At 45.4% G+C, this 20,165-nt stretch overlaps 1 protein-coding gene across 1 annotated transcript; it reads right to left on the bottom strand.

Annotated features, from left to right (window-relative positions):
* Window positions 1–17,746: 17,746 nt before the first annotated feature.
* LOC123074310 (peptide-N4-(N-acetyl-beta-glucosaminyl)asparagine amidase A-like) lies at window positions 17,747–19,746 on the bottom strand. Its single transcript, XM_044497189.1, has one exon. It carries the CDS (start codon window positions 19,732–19,734, stop codon window positions 17,932–17,934), a length of 1,803 nt encoding a protein of 600 aa, XP_044353124.1. The 5' UTR covers window positions 19,735–19,746; the 3' UTR covers window positions 17,747–17,931.
* Between the last annotated feature and the right edge of the window lie 419 nt (window positions 19,747–20,165).

Below are 20,165 nucleotides of genomic sequence, written 5' to 3'. Positions count from 1 at the left end.
CGAACATATGGCCCTCTGTACCCAAAATAGACGCATTGACCAGACTGCCGCTACACCTTGTCTCCCCCTCAGAACATATGGATCTACCTGATCCATAAAGACTCGAACTGCCGCACTGTCGCCCGCCACGTTTTGGGCACAGGGAGGCGAGAACCGCTGCTTTTAGGAAAGAAGCCTATAATTCTCTTTCACTTGCATTTTCTTTCCCGAGGGCTCGCTCTCGTTCTTATTCCATTTTTTTCTTTCAAAATGGATATGTGGCTACACATATTTTGCTAATTTTTCTATCCCCAGTAATGAACTCTCGCTGACCGTTCCCTACAGGGATCATTCATACCAATTGTTTTGAAGAGCCTATATAAGCCCTGACCTTGCCTTCTCGGTCCTCCTTAGAATATCATCCCATAGGTCTTAGGGCCCCCTCCACCGACCCTTGTACTATCGGTTTTCGATATACTTATATAACTAATATACGTTCATATATTTAGAAAAATAATCGTACAATTTCAAAAAGTGTTCACTCAATTTACAAACAAATTGATTGTACAATCTTAAAAATGTTCATGTATTTATTTTAATTTGTGTGATTTTAAAAATATCACATATTTTAAAAATATATGTATAATATTCAAAATTATTCATGTATTGGAAAATTGCCATGTCTTTATCAAGAAAGTATATGTTTATTTTTAATGAGAAATGGGTAAATAAAAGATAAATAGTAAAATTTAAACAAAAAGGAAAGAAAAGGAAATCCAAGATAAAAAAGAGAAGAAACTAAAAGGAAAGTATAATAAAAAAATACCCTAATATCTGACGACTGGGAACTGCTCCTATCGTATGATTTTGTTCGCGAAGGGGAGCAGCTCCCAGCGAACGTTTCGCCCATCGTTGATCTTTCGCTAGGGGACAGGGCCAGGATGAACCACTCCTATTGGCCCAAAGAGCCAATTAACTACTTTTTTATTTAAAAATGACATGAACAACTAAAAATGAACATTTCTTATAGAAGAAACAGAGAAAACCAAAGTTTTGAAATGCCATGCTCTGAATTATGAAACTTGATATGCTACTTTATAAAACTGCCATTTGTCTAATTTAAAATTTTAAAATGAGTATGATCAGAAAAGAAAAGGTCATGTGACCTAGAAAAATAAAATTGCCATGCTAAACTTCAAAATTGCGACAATCTAGATAAAAAATGCCATGAACGAAAAAAGCACACATTTCTTATGAAAAAACGGAGAAACATAAATTTACAAATTCCATGCTCTGGAATATGAAAAATTCCATTCTACTTTATAAAATTGTCATTTCTCTAATTTATAAGTTTACTATGATAATAAAAAAGTCATTACCAATAAAAATAAAATGTCCGTACTCTAAAAATAAAACGGACATCCTCTTCATAATAAAAATGCCATGCCAACAATAATAATAATGACATGTTCTCAATAGTAAAATTGTCATCTTGTTGATAATAAAACTGCCATCCTCCTAATAATAAAAAATTCATGTTATTAATAATAAAAATAAGATTCTCTTAATCATAAACTACCATCCTCTTAATAATAAAAATTCTATGTTATTAATTATTAAAATGGCATGCTCTTAATAATAAAATTCCATGTGTGAAAAGTAAAAACGCCATGTTTGGAAGACAAAATTATATGATGTGTTTAATAGAAAAGAACTGACATGCTACCTATAATATAAATGCAAATGGAAAATTTATAAAAAACCCTCTAAAATAGGGGGTTTTGTTCTTTCAAAACATTTTAAAATCTGGATTTTCGGATTTACTTTAAATGAAAAATCGAATTTAAAAGCAAATTAACTCAAACATATAAACATGTTTGAGCGCAAGTGTTCACAAACCCCGCTTCAGCCCATGTGGTAAGTGTGGATCGCGCTATAGCATTTCCGAAAAAGAAAAACAGGAGAAACAAGATTTTTTTTGAAACAGAGGCAAAAGATTTGCCTCATTGATTAATTAAGAAGGAGAGTTTTGAGTACATGAGAACCGGCTTTACAACATAGCCCATCAACATAAGGTGCAAACGAATTACTCTTGCGGCATGATGATACTCAGATGTCTAGCCCCCGCGGTGACCCATGTCCTCCTGGATGAGTTTGAGAATGTAGTGTGGCGGCGTCGATTTCTTCTGGAAGACTCTAGCGTTTCTCTCATTCTAGATGACCCAACATACAAGCATGGTAAGTGAGGCCATGGCCTTCCTGTTTGTTGTATTTGGTTTGGACATGCTTGTCCACCAACACTTGGTGTTGCGTTCCGTCCCCCACCTATTCATCTCCAGCGCCCCAAGTCCAAGCCATGCTTTGACCATTCTCCAAATACGCAGGGTAAACCGGCATTTAAAGAAGAGGTGACCGGATGTCTCGTTGGCCCTCCTGCAAAGGGTGCATAGGCCACAATTCTCCCAACCCCTCTTCTGCAGCCTATCCGCAGTCCATATCCTGTTTTGGATGGCTAACCATGAGAAGAACTTGACCTTGGGAGGCGCCCAAACCTTCCAGATGATCTTGTTCATGACTGTGGAGGTGGAGCCCAAGAATTGTGCCCTATAAGCAGAGCCTGCCGAATATTCTCCATTTGCCTCAAATTTCCAAGTGATGTCGTCATCAACGTCCATTTGTAATTGTATGCCTAGAAGCCGCACCCAGAGGTCAACAAACTGGACAATGTGCCACACCGTGAGGTCGGTAGAAGGGTTAATCTTGTGCACCCAAGCCTTGTCGCGCATGGCCTCCCTCACGCACCATTTTTTTCGCTTGCAGGCCGCAAAAATGAGTGGGGGCAATATCCTTTGGCCTTTTCCCTCCTAACCATGGCGCTTCCCAGAAAGGTGTCTTCCCTCCGTTGCCCAAGGTGATGACTGTGGATGTGTAGAAAAGGTTCATATCCACCTCGGAGCATGGGTTGCCCAGGCCAACCCACAACTTAGACGGGTCCTTCCAAGCCATCCAGGGCCATCTCATCCTGAGAGCTCTCACAAATTTCCCCAAGTGGAGTATGCCAAGCCCACCGAGCTGTGTAGGGCGGCAGACTGTCTCCCAATTGACCTTGCATTTTGCTCCTGTAGTTGTGTCGCTAGCTGACCACAAAAATGCCCGATCAATCTTGTTGATGCTTTGCAGCACACCAGGGGGGACTGTGAGTGGGGTGATGTGGTAGATAACTTGTGAGGTGAGGACCGATTTCACCAAGGCCGCCCGCCAAATCATGGTAATGTTCCGCCCCTGCCAGGGGGGCAACCTCGCCGCAACCTTATGTTGGAGAACGTAGCAGAAATTTAAAATTTTCTACGTATCACCAAGATCAATCTATGGAGTCATCTAGCAACGAGAGAGAGGGGAGTGCATCTACATACCCTTGTAGATCGCGCGTGGAAGCGTTCAAGAGAACGGGGCTGATGGAGTCGTACTCCTCGTGATCCAAATCACCGATGATCCTAGCGCCGAACGGACGGCACCTCCGCGTTCAACACACGTACGGAGCGGGGACGTCTCCTCCTTGTTGATCCAGCAAGGGGGGAGGAGAAGTTGATGGAGATCCAGCAGCACGACGGTGTGGTGGTGGAAGTAGCGGGATCCCGGCAGGGCTTCGCCAAGCGCAAGCGGGGAGGAAGAGGTGTCACGGGAGGGAGGGAGGCGCCAGGGCTTGGGGTGCTGCTCTCATGCGCCTCCCCACTATATATAGGGGGAGGGGGCTGGTTTCTTGCCCTCCAAGTCCATTGGGGCGTTGGCAAAGGTGGGGGAAAGAAATCCCATCATTTCCCTTCCCCACCGATTGTTATCCCTCTTTTTTAGGGATCTTGATCTTATCCCTTCGGGATATGATCTTATTCCTTTTAAGGTGGGATCTTGGTGCGCCTTGACCAGGGGTGTGGGGCCTTGCCCCCACTACCCACGTTCATGTGGGTCCCCCATGCAGGTGGGCCCCACTTCAGAACCTTCTAGAACCTTCCCGGTACAATACCGAAAAATTCTGAACATTTTCCGGTGGCCAAAATAGGACTTCCCATATATAAATCTTTACCTCCGGACCATTCCGGAACTCCTCGTGACGTCCGGGATCTCATCCGGGACTCCGAACAACTTTCGGTTAACCGCATAATAATATCTCTACAACTCTAGCGTCACCGAACCTTAAGTGTCTAGACCCTACGGGTTCGGGAGACATGCAGACATGACCGAGACGACTCTCCGGTCAATAACCAACAGCGGGATCTGGATACCCATGTTGGCTCCCACATGTTTCACGATGATCTCATCGGATGAACCACGATGTCGAGGATTCAATCAATCCCGTATACAATTCCCTTTGTCAATCGATACGTTACTTGCCCGAGATTCGATCGTCGGTATCCCAATACCTTGTTCAATCTCGTTACCGGCAAGTCACTTTACTCGTACCGTAACGCATGATCCCGTGGCTAACTCCGTAGTCACATTGAGCTCATTATGATGACGCATTACCGAGTGGGCCCAGAGATACCTCTCCGTCATACGGAGTGACAAATCCCAGTCTCGATTCGTGCCAACCCAACAGACACTTTCGGAGATACCTGTAGTGCACCTTTATAGCCACCCAGTTACGTTGTGACGTTTGGTACACCCAAAGCATTCCTACGGTATCCGGGAGTTGCACAATCTCATGGTCTAAGGAAATGATACTCGACATTAGCAAAACTCTAGCAAACGAACTACACGATCTTGTGCTATGCTTAGGATTGGGTCTTGTCCATCACATCATTCTCCTAATGATGTGATCCCGTTATCAATGACATCCAATGTCCATGGTCAGGAAAGCATAACCATCTATTGATCAACGAGCTAGTCAACTAGAGGCTTACTAGGGACATGTTGTGGTCTATGTATTCACACATGTATTACGGTTTCCAGTTAATACAATTATAGCATGAACAACAGACAATTATCATCAACAAGGAAATACAATAATAACCATTTTATTATTGCCTCTAGGGCATATTTCCAACAGTCTCCCACTTGCACTAGAGTCAATAATCTAGTTCACATCACCATGTGATTAACACTCAATGAGTTCTACGGTTTGATCATGTTATGCTTACGAGAGAGGTTTTAGTCAACGGGTCTGCAACATTCAGATCCGTGTGTGCTTTACAAATCTCTATGTCATCTTGTAGATGCAGCTACCACACGCTACTTGGAGCTATTCCAAATAACTGCTCTACTATACGAATCCGGTTCACTACTCAGAGTCATCCGGATTAGTGTCAAAGTTTGCATCGACGTAACCCTTTACGACGAACCCCCTTTCCACCTCCATAATCGAGAAAATTCCTTAGTCCACTAGATACTAAGGATAAGTTCGACCGCTGTCATGTGATCCCTTCCTGGATCACTATTGTACCCCTTGACTAACTCATGGCAAGGCACACTTCAGGTGCGGTACACAGCATAGCATATTGTAGAGCCTACGTCTAAAGCATAGGGGACGACCTTCGTCCTTTCTCTTTCTTCTGCCGTGGTCAGGTCTTGAGTCTTACTCAATACTCACACCTTGTAACACAGCCAAGAACTCCTTCTTTGCTGATCTATTTTGAACTCCTTCAAAATCTTGTCACGGTATGTATTCATTTGGAAGTACTATTAAGCGTTTTTGATCTATCCTTATAGATCTTGATGCTCAATGTTTAAGTAGCTTAATCCAGGTTTTCCATTAAAAACACTTTTCAAATAACCCTAGATGCTTTCCAGAAATTCTACATCATTTCTGATCAACAATATGTTAACAACATATACTCATCAAAAATACTATAGTGCTCCCACTCACTTCTTTGGAAATACAAGTTTCTCATGAACTTTGTATAAACCCAAAATCTTTGATCATCTCATCAAAGCGTTCATTCCAACTCCGAGATGCTTACTCCAATCCTTAGAAGGATTGCTGGAGCTTTGCATACTTGTTAGCATCTTTCAGGATTGACAAAACCTTCTGGTTGTATCACATACAACCTTTCCTCAAGAAAATCGTCGAGGAAACAATGTTTTGACATCCTATCTGCAAGATTTCATAAATAATGCAGTAACTACTAATATAATTCTAACAGACTCTTAGCATCGCTACGAGTGAGAAAGTCTCATCGCAGTCAACTCCTTGAACTTGCCGGAAAACATCTTAACGACAAGTCGAGCTTTCTTAATGGTGACACTTACCATCATTGTCTGTCTTCCCTTTAAAATCCATCTGTACCCAACAGCCTTACGACCATCAAGTAGTTCTTTCAAAGTATATACTTTGTTTTCATACATGGATCCTCTCGGATTTTATGGCCTCGAGCCATTCGTCGGAATCCGGGCCCACCATCGCTTCTCCATAGCTCGTAGGTTCATTGTGTCTAGCAACATGACTTCCAAGACAGGATTACGTACCACTCTGAAGTAGTACGCATCCTTGTCGTCCTATGAGGTTTGGTAGTGACTTGATCTGAAGTTTCATGATCACTATCATAAGCTTCCACTTCAATTGGTGTAGGTGCCACAGGAATAACTTCCTGTGCCCTGCTACACATTAGTTGAAGTGACGGTTCAATGACCTCATCAAGTCTCCCCCATCCTCCCACTCAATTCTTTCGAGAGAAACTTTTCCTCGAGAAAGGACCCGTTTCTAGAAACAATCACTTTTGCTTCCAGATCTGAAATAGGAGGTATACCCAACTGTTTTGGGTATTCTATGAAGATGCATTTATCCGCTTTGGGTTCGAGCTTATCAGCCTGAAACTTTTTCACATAAGCGTCGCAGCCCCAAACTTTTAAGAAACGACAGCTTAGGTTTCTCTAAACCATAATTCATTCGGTGTCGTCTCAACGGAATTGCGTGGTGCCCTATTTAAAGTGAATGCGGTTGTCTCTAATGCCTAACCCATAAACGATAGTTGTAATTCGATAAGAGACATCATGGTATGCACCATATCCAATAGGGTGCAGTTACGATGTTCGGACACACCATCACAATATGGTGTTCCAGGCGGTATTAGTCGTGAAACAATTTCCACAATTTCTTAATTGTGTGCCAAACTCGTAACTCAGATATTCATCTCTATGATCATATCACAGACATTTTATCCTCTTGTCACGACGATCTTCAACTTCACTCTGAAATTACTTGAACCTTTCAATAATTCAGACTTGTGTTTCATCAAGTAAATATTCTCAGCATCTACTCAAATCATCTGTGAAGTAAGAACATAACGATATCCACTGCGTGCCTCAACACTCATTGGACTGCACACATCAAATGTATTACTTCCAACAAGTTGCTCTCTTGTTCCATCTTACTGAAAACGAGGCCTTTCAGTCATCTTGCCCATGTGGTATGATTTGCATGTCTCAAGTGATTCAAAATCAAGTGAGTCCAAATGATCCATCTGTATGGACTTTCTTCATGCATATATACTAATAGACATGGTTCACATGTCTCAATCTTTTCAAAAACGAGTGAGTCCAAAGATCCATCAACATGGAGCTTCTTCATGCGTTTTATACCAATATGACTCAAGTGGCAGTGCCACAAGTATGTGGTACTATCATTACTATCTTATATCTTTTGGCATGAACATGTGTATCACTACGATCGAGATTCAATAAACCATTCATTTTAGGTGCAAGACCATTGAAGGTGTTATTCAAATAGACAGAGTAACCATTATTCTCCTTTAATGAATAACCGTATTGCGATAAACATAATCCAATCATGTCTATGCTCAACGCAAACACCAAATAATAATTATTCAGGTTTAACCCCAATCTCGATGGTAGAGGGAGCATGCGATGCTTGATCACATCAACCTTGGAAACACTTCCAACACATATCGTCATCTCACCTTTAGCTAGTCTCCGTTTATTCCGTAGCTTTTATTTCGAGTTACTAACACTTAGCAACCGAACCGGTATCTAATACCCTGGTGCTACTAGGAGTACTAGTAAAGTACACATTAATATAATGTATATCCAATATACTTCTGTCGACCTTGCCAGCCTTCTCATCTACGAAGTATCTAGGGTAGTTCTGCTTTAGTGACCGTTCCCCTCATTTCAGAAGCACTTAGTCTTGGGTTTGGGTTCAACCTTGGGTTTCTTCACTAGAGCAGCAACTGATTTGCCGTTTCATGAAGTATCCCTTCTTGCCCTTGCCCTTCTAGAAACTAGTGGTTTTACTAACCATCAACAATTGATGCTCCTTCTTGATTTCTACTTTCGCGGTGTCAAGCATCGTGAGTTGCTCAAGGATCATCATGTCTATCCCTGATATGTTATAGTTCATCACGAAGCTCTAATAGCTTGGTGGCAGTGACTATGGAGAACCATCACTATCTCATCTGGAAGATTAACTCCCACTCGATTCAAGTGATTGTAGTACTCAGACAATCTGAGCACATGCTCAACGATTGAGCTTTTCTCCCTTAGTTTGCAGGCTTAAGAAACTTGTCAGAGGTCTCATACCTCTTGACGTGGGCATTAGTCTGAAATCCCAATTTCAGTCTTTGGAACATCTCATATGTTCTGCGACGTTTCAAAACCGTCTTTGGTGCCACAATTTTAAACCGTTAGCATCACAAACTGAACTATCACGTAGTCATCAAAACGTGTATGCCAGATGTTTCGTAACATCTACAGACGACGCTCGAGGTTCAGCACACCGAGCGGTGCATTAAGGACATAAGCCTTCTGTGCAGCAATGAGGACAATCCTCAGTTTACGGACCCAGTCCGCATAATTGCTACTATCAACTTTCAACTAAATTTTCTCTAGGAACATATCTTAGTAGAACTAAAGCGTAAGCTACGACATTATTTGCAAAGACCTTTTGACTATGTTCATGATAATTAAGTTCATCTGATTATTTAATGAACTCCCACTTAGATAGACATCCCTCTAGTCATCTAAGTGATACATGATCTGAATCGACTAGGCCGTGTCCGATCATCAAGTGAGACGGACTAGTCATCATCGGTGAACATCTCCATGTTGATCGTATCTACTATACGACTCATGTTCGACCTTTCGGTCTCTTGTGTTCCGAGGCCATGTCTGTACATGCTAGGCTCGTCAAGTCAACCTAAGTATTTTGCTTGTGTTCCGAGGCCATGTCTGTACATGCTAGGCTCGTCAACACCCGTTGTATGCGAACGTTAGAATCTATCACACCCGATCATCACGTGGTGCTTCGAAACAACGAACCTTCGCAACGGTGCACAGTTAGGGGGAACACATCTATTGAAATTTTAGTGAGGGATCATCTTATTTATGCTACCGTCGTTCTAAGGAACTAAGATGTAAACATGACAGACATCACATGCAAATCATAAAGTGACATGATATGGCCAATATCATCTTGCGCCTTTTGATCTCCATCTTCGAGGCGTGGCATGATCACCTTCGTCACCGGCATGACACCATGATCTCCATCATCGTGTCTTCATGAAGTTGTCTCGCCAACTATTACTTCTACTACTATGGCTAACGGTTAGCAATAAAGTAAAGTAATTACATGGCGTTTTTCATTGACACGCAGGTCATACAATAAATTAAGACAACTCCTATGGCTCCTGCCGGTTGTCATACTCACCGACATGCAAGTCGTGATTCCTATTACAAGAACATGATCAATCTCATACATCACATATATCATTCATCACATCCTTTCGGCCATATCACATCACATAGCATACCCTGCAAAAACAAGTTAGACGTCCTCTAATTGTTGTTGCATGTTTTACATGGCTGCTATGGGTTTCTAGCAAGAACGTTTCTTACCTACGCAAAAGCCACAACGGTGATATGCCAATTGCTATTTACCCTTCATAAGGACCCTTTTCATCGAATCCGATCCGACTAAAGTGGGAGTGACAGACACCCGCTAGCCACCTTATGCATCAAGTGCACGTCAGTCGGTGGAACCTGTCTCACGTAAGAGTACGTGTAAGGTCGGTCCGGGCCGCTTCATCCCACAATGCCGCCGAATCAAGATAAGACTAGTAATGGTAAGCAAATTGAACAAATCGTCGCCCACAACTACTTTGTGTTCTACTCGTGCATAGAATCTACGCATAAACCTGGCTCATGATGCCACTGTTGGAGAACGTAGCAGAAATTTAAAATTTTCTACGTATCACCAAGATCAATCTATGGAGTCATCTGGCAACGAGAGAGAGGGGAGTGCATCTACATACCCTTGTAGATCGCGTGCGGAAGCGTTCAAGAGAACGGGGTTGATGGAGTCGTACTCGTCGTGATCCAAATCACCGATGATCCTAGCGCCGAACGGACGGCACCTCCGCGTTCAACACACGTACGGAGCGGGGACGTCTCCTCCTTCTTGATCCAGCAAGGGGGGAGGAGAAGTTGATGGAGATCCAGCAGCACGACGGCGTGGTGGTGGAAGTAGCGGGATCCCGGCAGGGCTTCGCCAAGCGCAAGCGGGGAGGAAGAGGTGTCACGGGAGGGAGGGAGGCGCCAGGGCTTGGGGTGCTGCTCTCATGCGCCTCCCCACTATATATAGGGGGAGGGGGCTGGTTTCTTGCCCTCCAAGTCCATTGGGGCGTTGGCAAAGGTGGGGGAAAGAAATCCCATCATTTCCCTTCCCAAGTCCATCTGTCTGAGGTTTAACTCCTTCTGCGTGAAAATGTACTTCAAACTCTTGTGATCCGTGTACACCTCACAATGGTTTCCGATGAGAAAATGTCTCCATGTCTTCAATGCATGCACCACGGCTGCTAATTCCAAATCATGCGTAGCATAATTCTTCTCATGGGGTTTAAGTTGTCGTGAAGCATACGAAACAACTCTTCCTTCCTGCATAAGCACTGCTCCAAGTCCTCGACGAGAAGCGTCGCAATAAACTTCATAGTCCTTGCGTTGATCTGGCAGAATCAACACGGGTGAGGTAACCAATCGTTTCTTCAACTCCTGGAAACTAGCTTCACATTCCTCAGTCCAATTAAATTTGGTGTCCTTCTTCAATAGCTCAGTCATGGGCTTAGCAATCCTTGAGAAATTCTCGATAAATCTCCGGTAGTATCCTGCGAGTCCAAGAAAACTCCGGATTTCTCCAACTGTAGTGGGTGATTCCCAACTGGTCACTGTGTCAACCTTGGCAGGGTCTACTGCTATTCCTTCTCCAGAAATAACATGTCCCAGGAATCCAACTTCCTTCAACCAAAACTCACATTTGCTGAACTTGGCATATAACTGATGTTCTCTGAGCTTCTCAAGTACCAATCGTAAATGCTCCTCATGCTCTTCTTCATCCTTGGAAAAGATTAAATATCATCAATGAACACCACGACGAACTTATCCAAAAACTCCATAAACACTTTGTTCATCAGGTTCATGAAATAGGCCGGTGCGTTAGTCAGTCCAAATGACATAAAGGTATACTCATACAATCCATATCTGGTGGTAAAAGCTGTCTTGGGTATATCCTGCTCTCGAATCTTTAACTGATGGTATCCTGATCGTAGATCGATCTTGGAAAATACTTTAGCTCCTTGCAGGCGGTCAAACAAATCATTGATCATCGGCAGTGGGTACTTGTTTTTGATGGTCACTTCATTCAATCCTCGGTAATCAACAACCATCCTTAGTGATCCATCTTTCTTCTCCACTAGAAGTACTGGTGATCCCCAAGGTGACGAACTTGGGCGAATATAGCCTTTATCCAGTAACTCCTTGATCTGCTTCTTAATTTCCTCCAAATCCTTTGCGGGCATCCTGTACGGTCTCTTAGATATTGGCCCTGTGCCTGGCAAAAGTTTAATCAAGAACTCAATGTCTCTATCTGGTGGCATGCCTGGCAACTCTTCTGGAAATACATCCGGATAGTCCTTCACCACTCGTACTTCCTCCTGTACAACTCCTGATAAGGAATTCACTTGAGTCCTCTTCGGCATATGCCGGGATACATACTTGATCCTCTTTCCTTCCGGGGTGGTAAGAAAAATACTCTTGCTGGCACAATCGATGTTTCCTCCATACACGATAGCCAATCCATTCCCAAAATCACATCCAAACCTTGCGATTCCAAAACAATGAGGTCTGAGAGGAAAACATGCCTTCCAATGGCCAACGGTATCTTAAAACATCCTTGGGTGGCCATATACTTTGCTCCTGGCGAGGTTACTAACATGGGGCTTTTGAGAACTTGGGTGGACATCTTAAACTTGTTTACGAATCCCCTTGATATGTATGAATGCGATGCACCAGTATCGAAAAGAACAGTTGCAGTAAATGACTTAACCAAAAACTTACCTATTACTGCATCAGGCTGAGCTTCAATCTCCTCCACGCTCACGTGGTTCACATGTCCTTTGTTGAACGGGTTCGGCTTCTTCCCAGAGCTTCCATTGCCATTTCCATTTTGGGCTTCGGGACAATCAGTAGCATAATGTCCCGTCTTCTGGCACTTGAAACAAGTAATGTGACTTAGATCTCTCTTAGTTGGGGTAGATGGGTTGGTGCGGTTCTGTCCGTTTCGTCCTTCATTCCCATTACCATTCTTGGAGCCATTATGGTTGTGCGAACTACCTCCTCCATGGGTATGCTGAAACTGTCCTCCCGGCTTCGGGGTAAATCGTGGCTTCTGCTGGGCTCCAGAATTATACTTCCCTTGTCCATACTTCCTCTTGCGGTTTTCAATCTGCTGTTGCTTCCCTTCAATCATGAGAGCTCTATCTACCAGCTCCTGGTAGTTGTTGAAAGTTGCTACCATCAACTGCATACTCAGCTCATCATTCAATCCTTCCAGAAACTTCTCCTGCTTGGCAGCATCCGTAGCAACGTCATCTGGTGCATAACGTGCTAACTTACTGAAATCTTCCACATATTGGCCTACGGTGCGTCCTCCTTGGCGTAGGTTGCGAAACTCACGCTTCTTCATAGCCATAGCTCCTGCTGAAACATGAGCTGTACGGAAAGCTTGCTGAAACTGGTCCCATGTGACAGTGTCAATAGGGTGCGTGGCTGTATAATTCTCCCACCATGATGCTGCGGGTCCATCAAGCTGATGTGCGGCAAAACACACTCTTTCCGCATCTGTGCATCCTGCAGTGGTTAACTCCCTTCCAACTTTGCGGAGCCAATCATCTGCAACAATAGGCTCGGTGCTACTGGAAAACACCGGCGGGTTTAGCCTTAAGAAACGGGCTAAGTGATCAACAGGTGGTGGTGGCGGTGGGTTGTTGTTGTTGTTGTTGCCTTGGTTCTGAACTAACACTTGCATCAAGGCATTCTGTTGCTGAATCAACTGGGTGATCTCGGGCGGGAAAACAAATCCGGTGTCGCGTCTCGGAGGCATCTGATAGGTTTAGAAAAGATGAGAATTAAGAATAGAATGAGGTCTAGAGAGAAAACACTACCCATATGCTCATGAGACAAATTCAATCAATATCACTCAATCAATCCAAACAAGGCAAAACAATCGATCTAACTAGCGTTACAAAGTGCTTGAACTATACTACTAAATGGGGGAAAAACTACTAGGTTATGGACGTCCTCCCGCGTCGGCGAGATGAAAATCGCCGCGTCATCAGCATAGAGGGAGGTCCGAACATGCGATCCCCTCCCTCGAAGCTTGTGTAGGAGGTTGTGGTTCGTCGCGACATTGAGGATCTGCTGCAGCGTGTCAATTGCGATGACGAAAACAAGGGAGAGAGAGGGTCTCCTTGCCTAAGTCCACAACCATGGAGGATCGGGGGCCCGACAATACCGTTGAGAAGAACGCGTGACGATGAGGTGCAGAAAAGGGCAACAATCCAATCCCGAAAGCGGTCCGGAAAGCCCAAGCGACGAAGCAGGTCCAAGATATATTCCCATCGCACTGAGTCGAAGGCCTTCCGAATGTCCAACTTGAAAAGCAAGGATGGGGTCTTGTTTTGGTGCAGTCGTCGTGCAAGGTTTCTGACGTACATGAAGTTGTCATGGATGCTTTTTTTTTATGAAAGCACTTTGCGCGTTGGAGAACAAGTTGTTCATGAATGGGGCAAGACGAACATACAACACCTTGGCAATGATCTTGGCGATAGCGTGAACGATGCTGATGGGGCGGAAGTCCCCAATCTCTTCTGCCCCATCCTTCTTCGGGAGCAAGACAATATTTGCCGAGTTCAGCCAGTGTAGGTTGGACGCTTGTAGGTTGCGGAATTGATGAATAACTCGCATGACATCGTCCTTGACAATGGCCAACATTTCTTGAAAAAAACGCCCGTGAAGCCAGCCGGCCCCGGGGCCTTGTCGCCCGGCATGAGGTTAATGGCAGACATGACCTCATCCTCAGTGATGGGGGCATCAATACCGGTCAGATCAACTGTCCTCAGGTTGTGAACACCACTTCGCAACATGTGCCGGCACAGCACGCCGTCCTCTCTACGATTGCTCGACATTTTTATGTCGCAGTGAGCAACATAGAGGAATCACGCTCAGTCAGATTGCACTTGTTTGAACAGAGGAACAGCAAGCGGGCCAGGCCTATAGGATGTTTCACGTACATGACATTCACGTATGCCTAAAAAAAGTGTATTGCTTTCTCTTCTCCTCCATTTGTTTTTCATTTTCTCCAATTTTCAGTTAAAATACAAAAATATACATTAAACACGCATAGGCACTTATTTTAAAAAAGGTCATTGTAAATTTCAAAGAAGGTTGATCACGTATTCAGAAAAAAAAATCATCGCATATCCGTAAATTATTCACCGCGTCCTAAGAAACGGCTGTCACGTATTCCAAAGAAGTTCACCACATATTTATAAAATGCTCGTAAGACTTAAAAAATGTTCGCACGTTTTAAAAAAATCCCAACTTTTTTGAAAAATGTCAACTTGTGTACAAAATATGTTTATTGTGTATTTATAAAATATCCGATGTTGATTTGTCATATTTTCAACATTATTTGGATAAATGTCCAACGTGTATTGTAACAATGTTCAGCGTGTATCTAAGAAATGTTTGACATGTACGAAAAAGTTCAATATATTTAGAAAAACTAGACATGATCTTAAAAAAATGTTTCAAGAGTGTATGTCACGGTGGTTATTTTCGATGGTTAACGCTTGTGTTCTTGAATGTGATATAACTACTTTGCGGTGTTTGTCCCATTGGTCTCAATCTTTTTATTTTTGTTTGGGAATTATAGTACAAACGCAAATGTTTACATACACACAAATATAGTCATTCTGTAGCGACCAGACCTCAAATGGCCTGTGCTGCTGTGCACCAGTGTCATCCCTGGATCAGTAATGCTGACACACACAGTACAAATGGAGGATTTATAACAGAGTAGCAATCACACACTTATTACATCGAATATCTCCAAAGAGATTAAGTATAATAAACATGGCTTAAGGCCATCTAATAACGATAACAGCGGAAGACTTGGAAGAATAGTGAGTCCATCAACTCCAGCGGCATCACTGAGTATAAGACCACGACCTAAGGCACCTTACTCGTCGTCTGAAAAGTCTGCAACATGAAACGTTGCAGCCCGAAAACGGGTCACACATAGAATATGCTGGCAAAGCAACACATAGAGAGCAATGAACAATGATAAGGCTATACTATATGCATATATGGCTGGTAGAAAGCTCTATGGTTACAGTTTTGCGAAAAGCCAATTTTATCCTACTGCAAAGGAATAAATTTTATTTAACTATCATGGTGGTTGAAACATTGAGAAGGTACCTCCAACTCAATCCCAATTAAGTAACATCATTAACCCAACAAAATTAATTATAAGTATCACGGTGATGAGATTCAAATGATAATCCAGGTACTAGATACTCAAGTTGTCCATAACCGGGGACACGGCTAATCATGATCAGTTTGTACACTATGCAGAGGTTTGTGCACTTTTCCCACAAGACTCGATCGCCTCCGCTTGATTCTCGCACTACATGATGTTTGAGAAACGGATGACCGAGACACAGTCTTTCAGAAACAATCACTCTCTACTCTGGATGGACCGGTACACCTACTTTCCCCTACATCTGCTAGTCCACCTCTTCAAGAGATCCTGTAACCTACTCAGCTATGCTAGAGCCCATAATAGCTTGTGGCTGCACACGGAAGTTTCTAGCATGAATAATCTTATGATCCCTTTGAGCCTGGGTGGCGGTCCTTATACAAACAGGCAACACTGGGTTCTCCGGGTGCCTCAATCCACCCAGATGTGAGTTTTAGTTGCCACCTTAAGTTGTACCATTATTAAACACTCACATCTGTCATGAATATCTCTCAAACCCAATCCACGTCTACGAGCATAGCATGGCAATATAAAAGCAACGTAGAAGTAACTCCCAAGGGTTTGATAAAGAACAGGTAATAGGTACTACCTCAACTACTTCCCAATACCCACAGTTTAATTAGATCCTAATCATGCAATGTGTTTGAGGAAATAGATCTAATGCAATAAAACTGGGTATGAACGGGGTATGATCAAAGTGTTACTTGCCTTGCTGATGATCCACAAAACCTAGCGAGTCGAAGTAACAAGCGGCACACTCCGGGTACTCTATCGCAAACAAACAAGCATACAATCAGTACTCATCTAATGCACAGGTAAAACTCAAAAGAAAGATCCAACCAGAAAGTTCAACTTAAGAACTCCGGTTTGCAAAAAGAATCAACTCGAAAGAAGCAACGAAAGTCAAACGGCGAAAGAAAGAAACTTCGTTTGCTAATCTGGATCTAGGTCAAATTTTACTGTAGCAAAAACTTGTTTGAGTAGGTTAAACGGAAAGAGAATTTCGAGACGAAACTCTAGGCGCTTGAATCAACTGATTCCGATAAACGAGCGAAAAGTTAAACAGATTCGAAATTTCGATCAGAAATCGAATCTGAGAAAATAACGAGAAAATCCGACGAAAAAGAAAAACGGACGAACGGTTAAATAACGGACGTTCGTTAACAGAGAAAAATTGATGAACGCGTTCGTTAAAACGAACGGTTCGGTGAACGCTCGTGAAATAAGAAAACCGAAAAAAACCGATCTAAGGTTTTTTTTAAACAAAAGGTTTTTTTTCTTCAGAAAAACCGGTCAACGCGAACACGGGCAGTACCTCGACGGGGCTCGCTCCGGCGAGGGGCTCCGGCGGGCGGGGTCGGCGGCGGGGATGCGGGGCTCGGGGGCGGCTCCGGCGGGCGAGGGGGCGGGGCTCCGGCGGGCGGGCGGCGAGGCAAAGGCGGCGGCAACCCTAAATTGAAAATTTGAGATGTTACACATTCCCATGAATGCACAAATGCACACTTTTTTTCCTATGGATGTGCTACTCAATTACAATGTTTTACAATCAGCCAAAGCTAGCTCAACAACATCAGGAGGGCCAGAACTATGCCATCCATTATAGTAAACTTAGCTAAACAATCACTAATCTTATTTTGGTGACGAATACCATAAGTAATACAAGATATGAGGTGCCTGATTTCCTTCACAGGATAAAGAGTATATCGATCAATCGGGGTCCTGCTTCGGAATCATTTTGACGCACGCCTACTCCTATTAGCACCTCCGAAAGACTGGTCGACGGGTCTTGAGATTGACAAAATCATCACAAGAGCTTCGCCATCGATGAAAACACCACCTCTCACTGAAAGAATATTCCGCCTTTACGAGACACACAACCGTCAAACTTCTGGTTTGATACCTCATGGCTCGGGTACAACCATGGTTCTACCCATCGGTCCCATTGTGAGAGAGCAAAATCATCGATAGGGCATCTCATTTATTATCTTTTATTATTGTTACAACTTCTTTCTGTTTCTCATTTGGGAGATTGTCTTTCTGATTATTGTATAGTAGCCGTATAAAGTATGCATCACATTGGCATTGTTTTACGGATTTGCTAGGATAGTCCAACTAACCAGTGGATCAGCTTCTCACGAGCTCGTCCGTCGCGCCAAAGCTGGCAATGCCACGGCGCCGACACCGGAAGGAAACGACCCCTTCACGCAAACCTCGTCGGAGTGGTCTGAGACTATGCTGTAACCGCTGCTGGTCACGTCCCGGGAGTAGCACCCGTCGGTCGCCTCGTACCTGTAGTTCTGCCTCGTGCCCGACGACACCCCGACCACGTCCCCTTCGTCGTCCACGTCCACGTTCACGGCGCACTCCTGCGCGTTGCTCAGCGACCGAGACCAGAAGAACCCCGCGCGGCCGGCGGCGACCCTCTCCTCGGCGAACCCCAGCCGGACGTCTCTCGCCACCGTGTACGAGCCGTTGAACGCCTCGTTCACCACGCCCACGAACACGTCGAGCCGGAAGCTCTGTTGCGCCTCTTGCGAGTACGCGATGCCGCCGCGGTCAGTGACGTGCACGCCGGAGTACGCTTCGGTCGTCTGGTTCACCACCTGCTGGCTGTCGCCCTGGACCTCGTTCGTGTTGTCGTAGCTGAGCCTCTGCGTCCACGCCGCCGTGATCTTGCCGTAGGACGGCGTTTGCACCCACCCCGTGGCGGAGATGCGCCGGAACGCCGTCGTGTAGTAGAACTCGGTGCCGGGGCCGTCGGGCCGGAACGCTGTGGTAGTGTCCAGCGGTGGCGCGTCGTAGCTGGTGGTGCTCGCCGTCGTCGGCGCTCCCCTGGGGTCCAGCCAGAGGTGGAGGTTGGCGTCGATGAACCACGCGTCCTTGGCGTTGGTCACTGACAGGTCAAACTCGTGCGCCTTGCCGTCCAGCAATTTTCCCAAGAAAGGCGTGATCTCGATATCGTAGGACGGGAGATTGAACGAGCCGATCCCCGTGATCGGGCGCCAGAGGAGGGGGTTGATGCCGCCGGTGTAGATGACCGGGAACGGCCAGACGGCGCCGACGAGATCCCCGTCGATGCTGACGGTGACCTCGCGGAACGGGCCGTTGCTGCCGATCGTGTTGGTGTACCAGAACTCATCGTGGGCGTGGTACGAGAGGTACACCTCGAGGACGGCACGGTAGGCGCTGGTCGGCACGGCGAGGCTCGCTGAACCGACGTCCTCGTCGTTCTGAATCTGGAACCACAGGCCGTCGTTCAGCGGGAGGCTCCGCGAGACGGGGACGATGACGTCGGCGGGGCCCAGTCCGGGCTGCGGAGGCTGCGGCGGGTGGCGGAAGTAGAGGTGTAGCGTGAGGTTGGCGTGGTACACGCCGGTGTACTGCTCGTCGACGACGTTGCCGAGGTAGACGGCGAGGGTGGAGGGGTTACGGGCGGCGAGGAGGGACGCGTACTTGGTGACATCCTTGGACACGGACCACGCGATGCCGTTTCTCCGTGGCTCGGCAGTGCAGCCGCGGAGGAGCTCGGCGCCGCCGAGCCAGACTCCGAAGATGCGATCGTACTGGACGCCCCGGCAGGCGGCTCGCCACTCAAGAACGGCAAGGGAGATCAACGAGGCGTGTCCACCCGCGGCGGCGAGGCACGGCGGCGGGGAGTAGGCGGCCGTGACCGGGGGCTTGGTGTAGGTGTAAGCGAAGGAGTGTGAGAGAAGCACGGTGGAGCATGGGCCGAAGCTGCCCGGCGGTGGCCGGTGCGGCCGGTCCACCTCGAAGAAGGTGGTGGGCTGGTCCGGCGGAGGCGGCGCGCGCTCCTCGATCGCGGCAACTTCGGAGGCTGAGAGACGGAGCTTGTGAAGCGAAGCCATGGAGATCGGAAGGGAAGTGATGGCTAGCAGGAGGAAGAGGAGGAGAAGTTGCGAGAAGTGCTCGGCCATGGTCGATCGAGAGTGGAGGGGCATGCAGTGTGCTTGCGCATGGCGCGCTCGTGGAGAATTTAAAAGGTTGAGACTGGAGGGAGGGAATTTAAAATTTTGGGAAGAGTAGAAGTGAAGCAGAGCATATTTTTTGCAGGGGCCATGTAATGATCTTATTCCCTCCAGGGTTGCATTGCAAGTTTGAGTACAGCGACAGTTAGCCCGATCGATCGATGCAGTGCCGGACGAGGGCGATGAGATTGATCTTGTTTGGATTGCAAGTTTACCTTGCTAGTATATATTCTTTTGACTGTGACCTTACTAGTATACTAAAGTTGAGACACTTATTTTAAAACAGAGAAAGTATATTAGATGCATATATATACCTCAAACTAGTGATAAAAGCTAATTAGTTCCACGACAAACGGGGTTCTACGCTTCTAACCGTACTG

This window comes from Triticum aestivum, chromosome 3D (genome assembly GCF_018294505.1).
Source record: "Triticum aestivum cultivar Chinese Spring chromosome 3D, IWGSC CS RefSeq v2.1, whole genome shotgun sequence".
NCBI classification, from domain to species: domain Eukaryota; kingdom Viridiplantae; phylum Streptophyta; class Magnoliopsida; order Poales; family Poaceae; genus Triticum; species Triticum aestivum.
Note: the sequence above shows the minus strand (reverse complement) of the source record. Positions and strands in the feature narration are given on the sequence as shown.

Bases quoted from the DNA above. Each gene is read 5' to 3' on its own strand.
- LOC123074310 (XM_044497189.1), bottom strand. From the start codon at position 19,734: ATGGCCGAGCACTTCTCGCAACTTCTCCTCCTCTTCCTCCTGCTAGCC.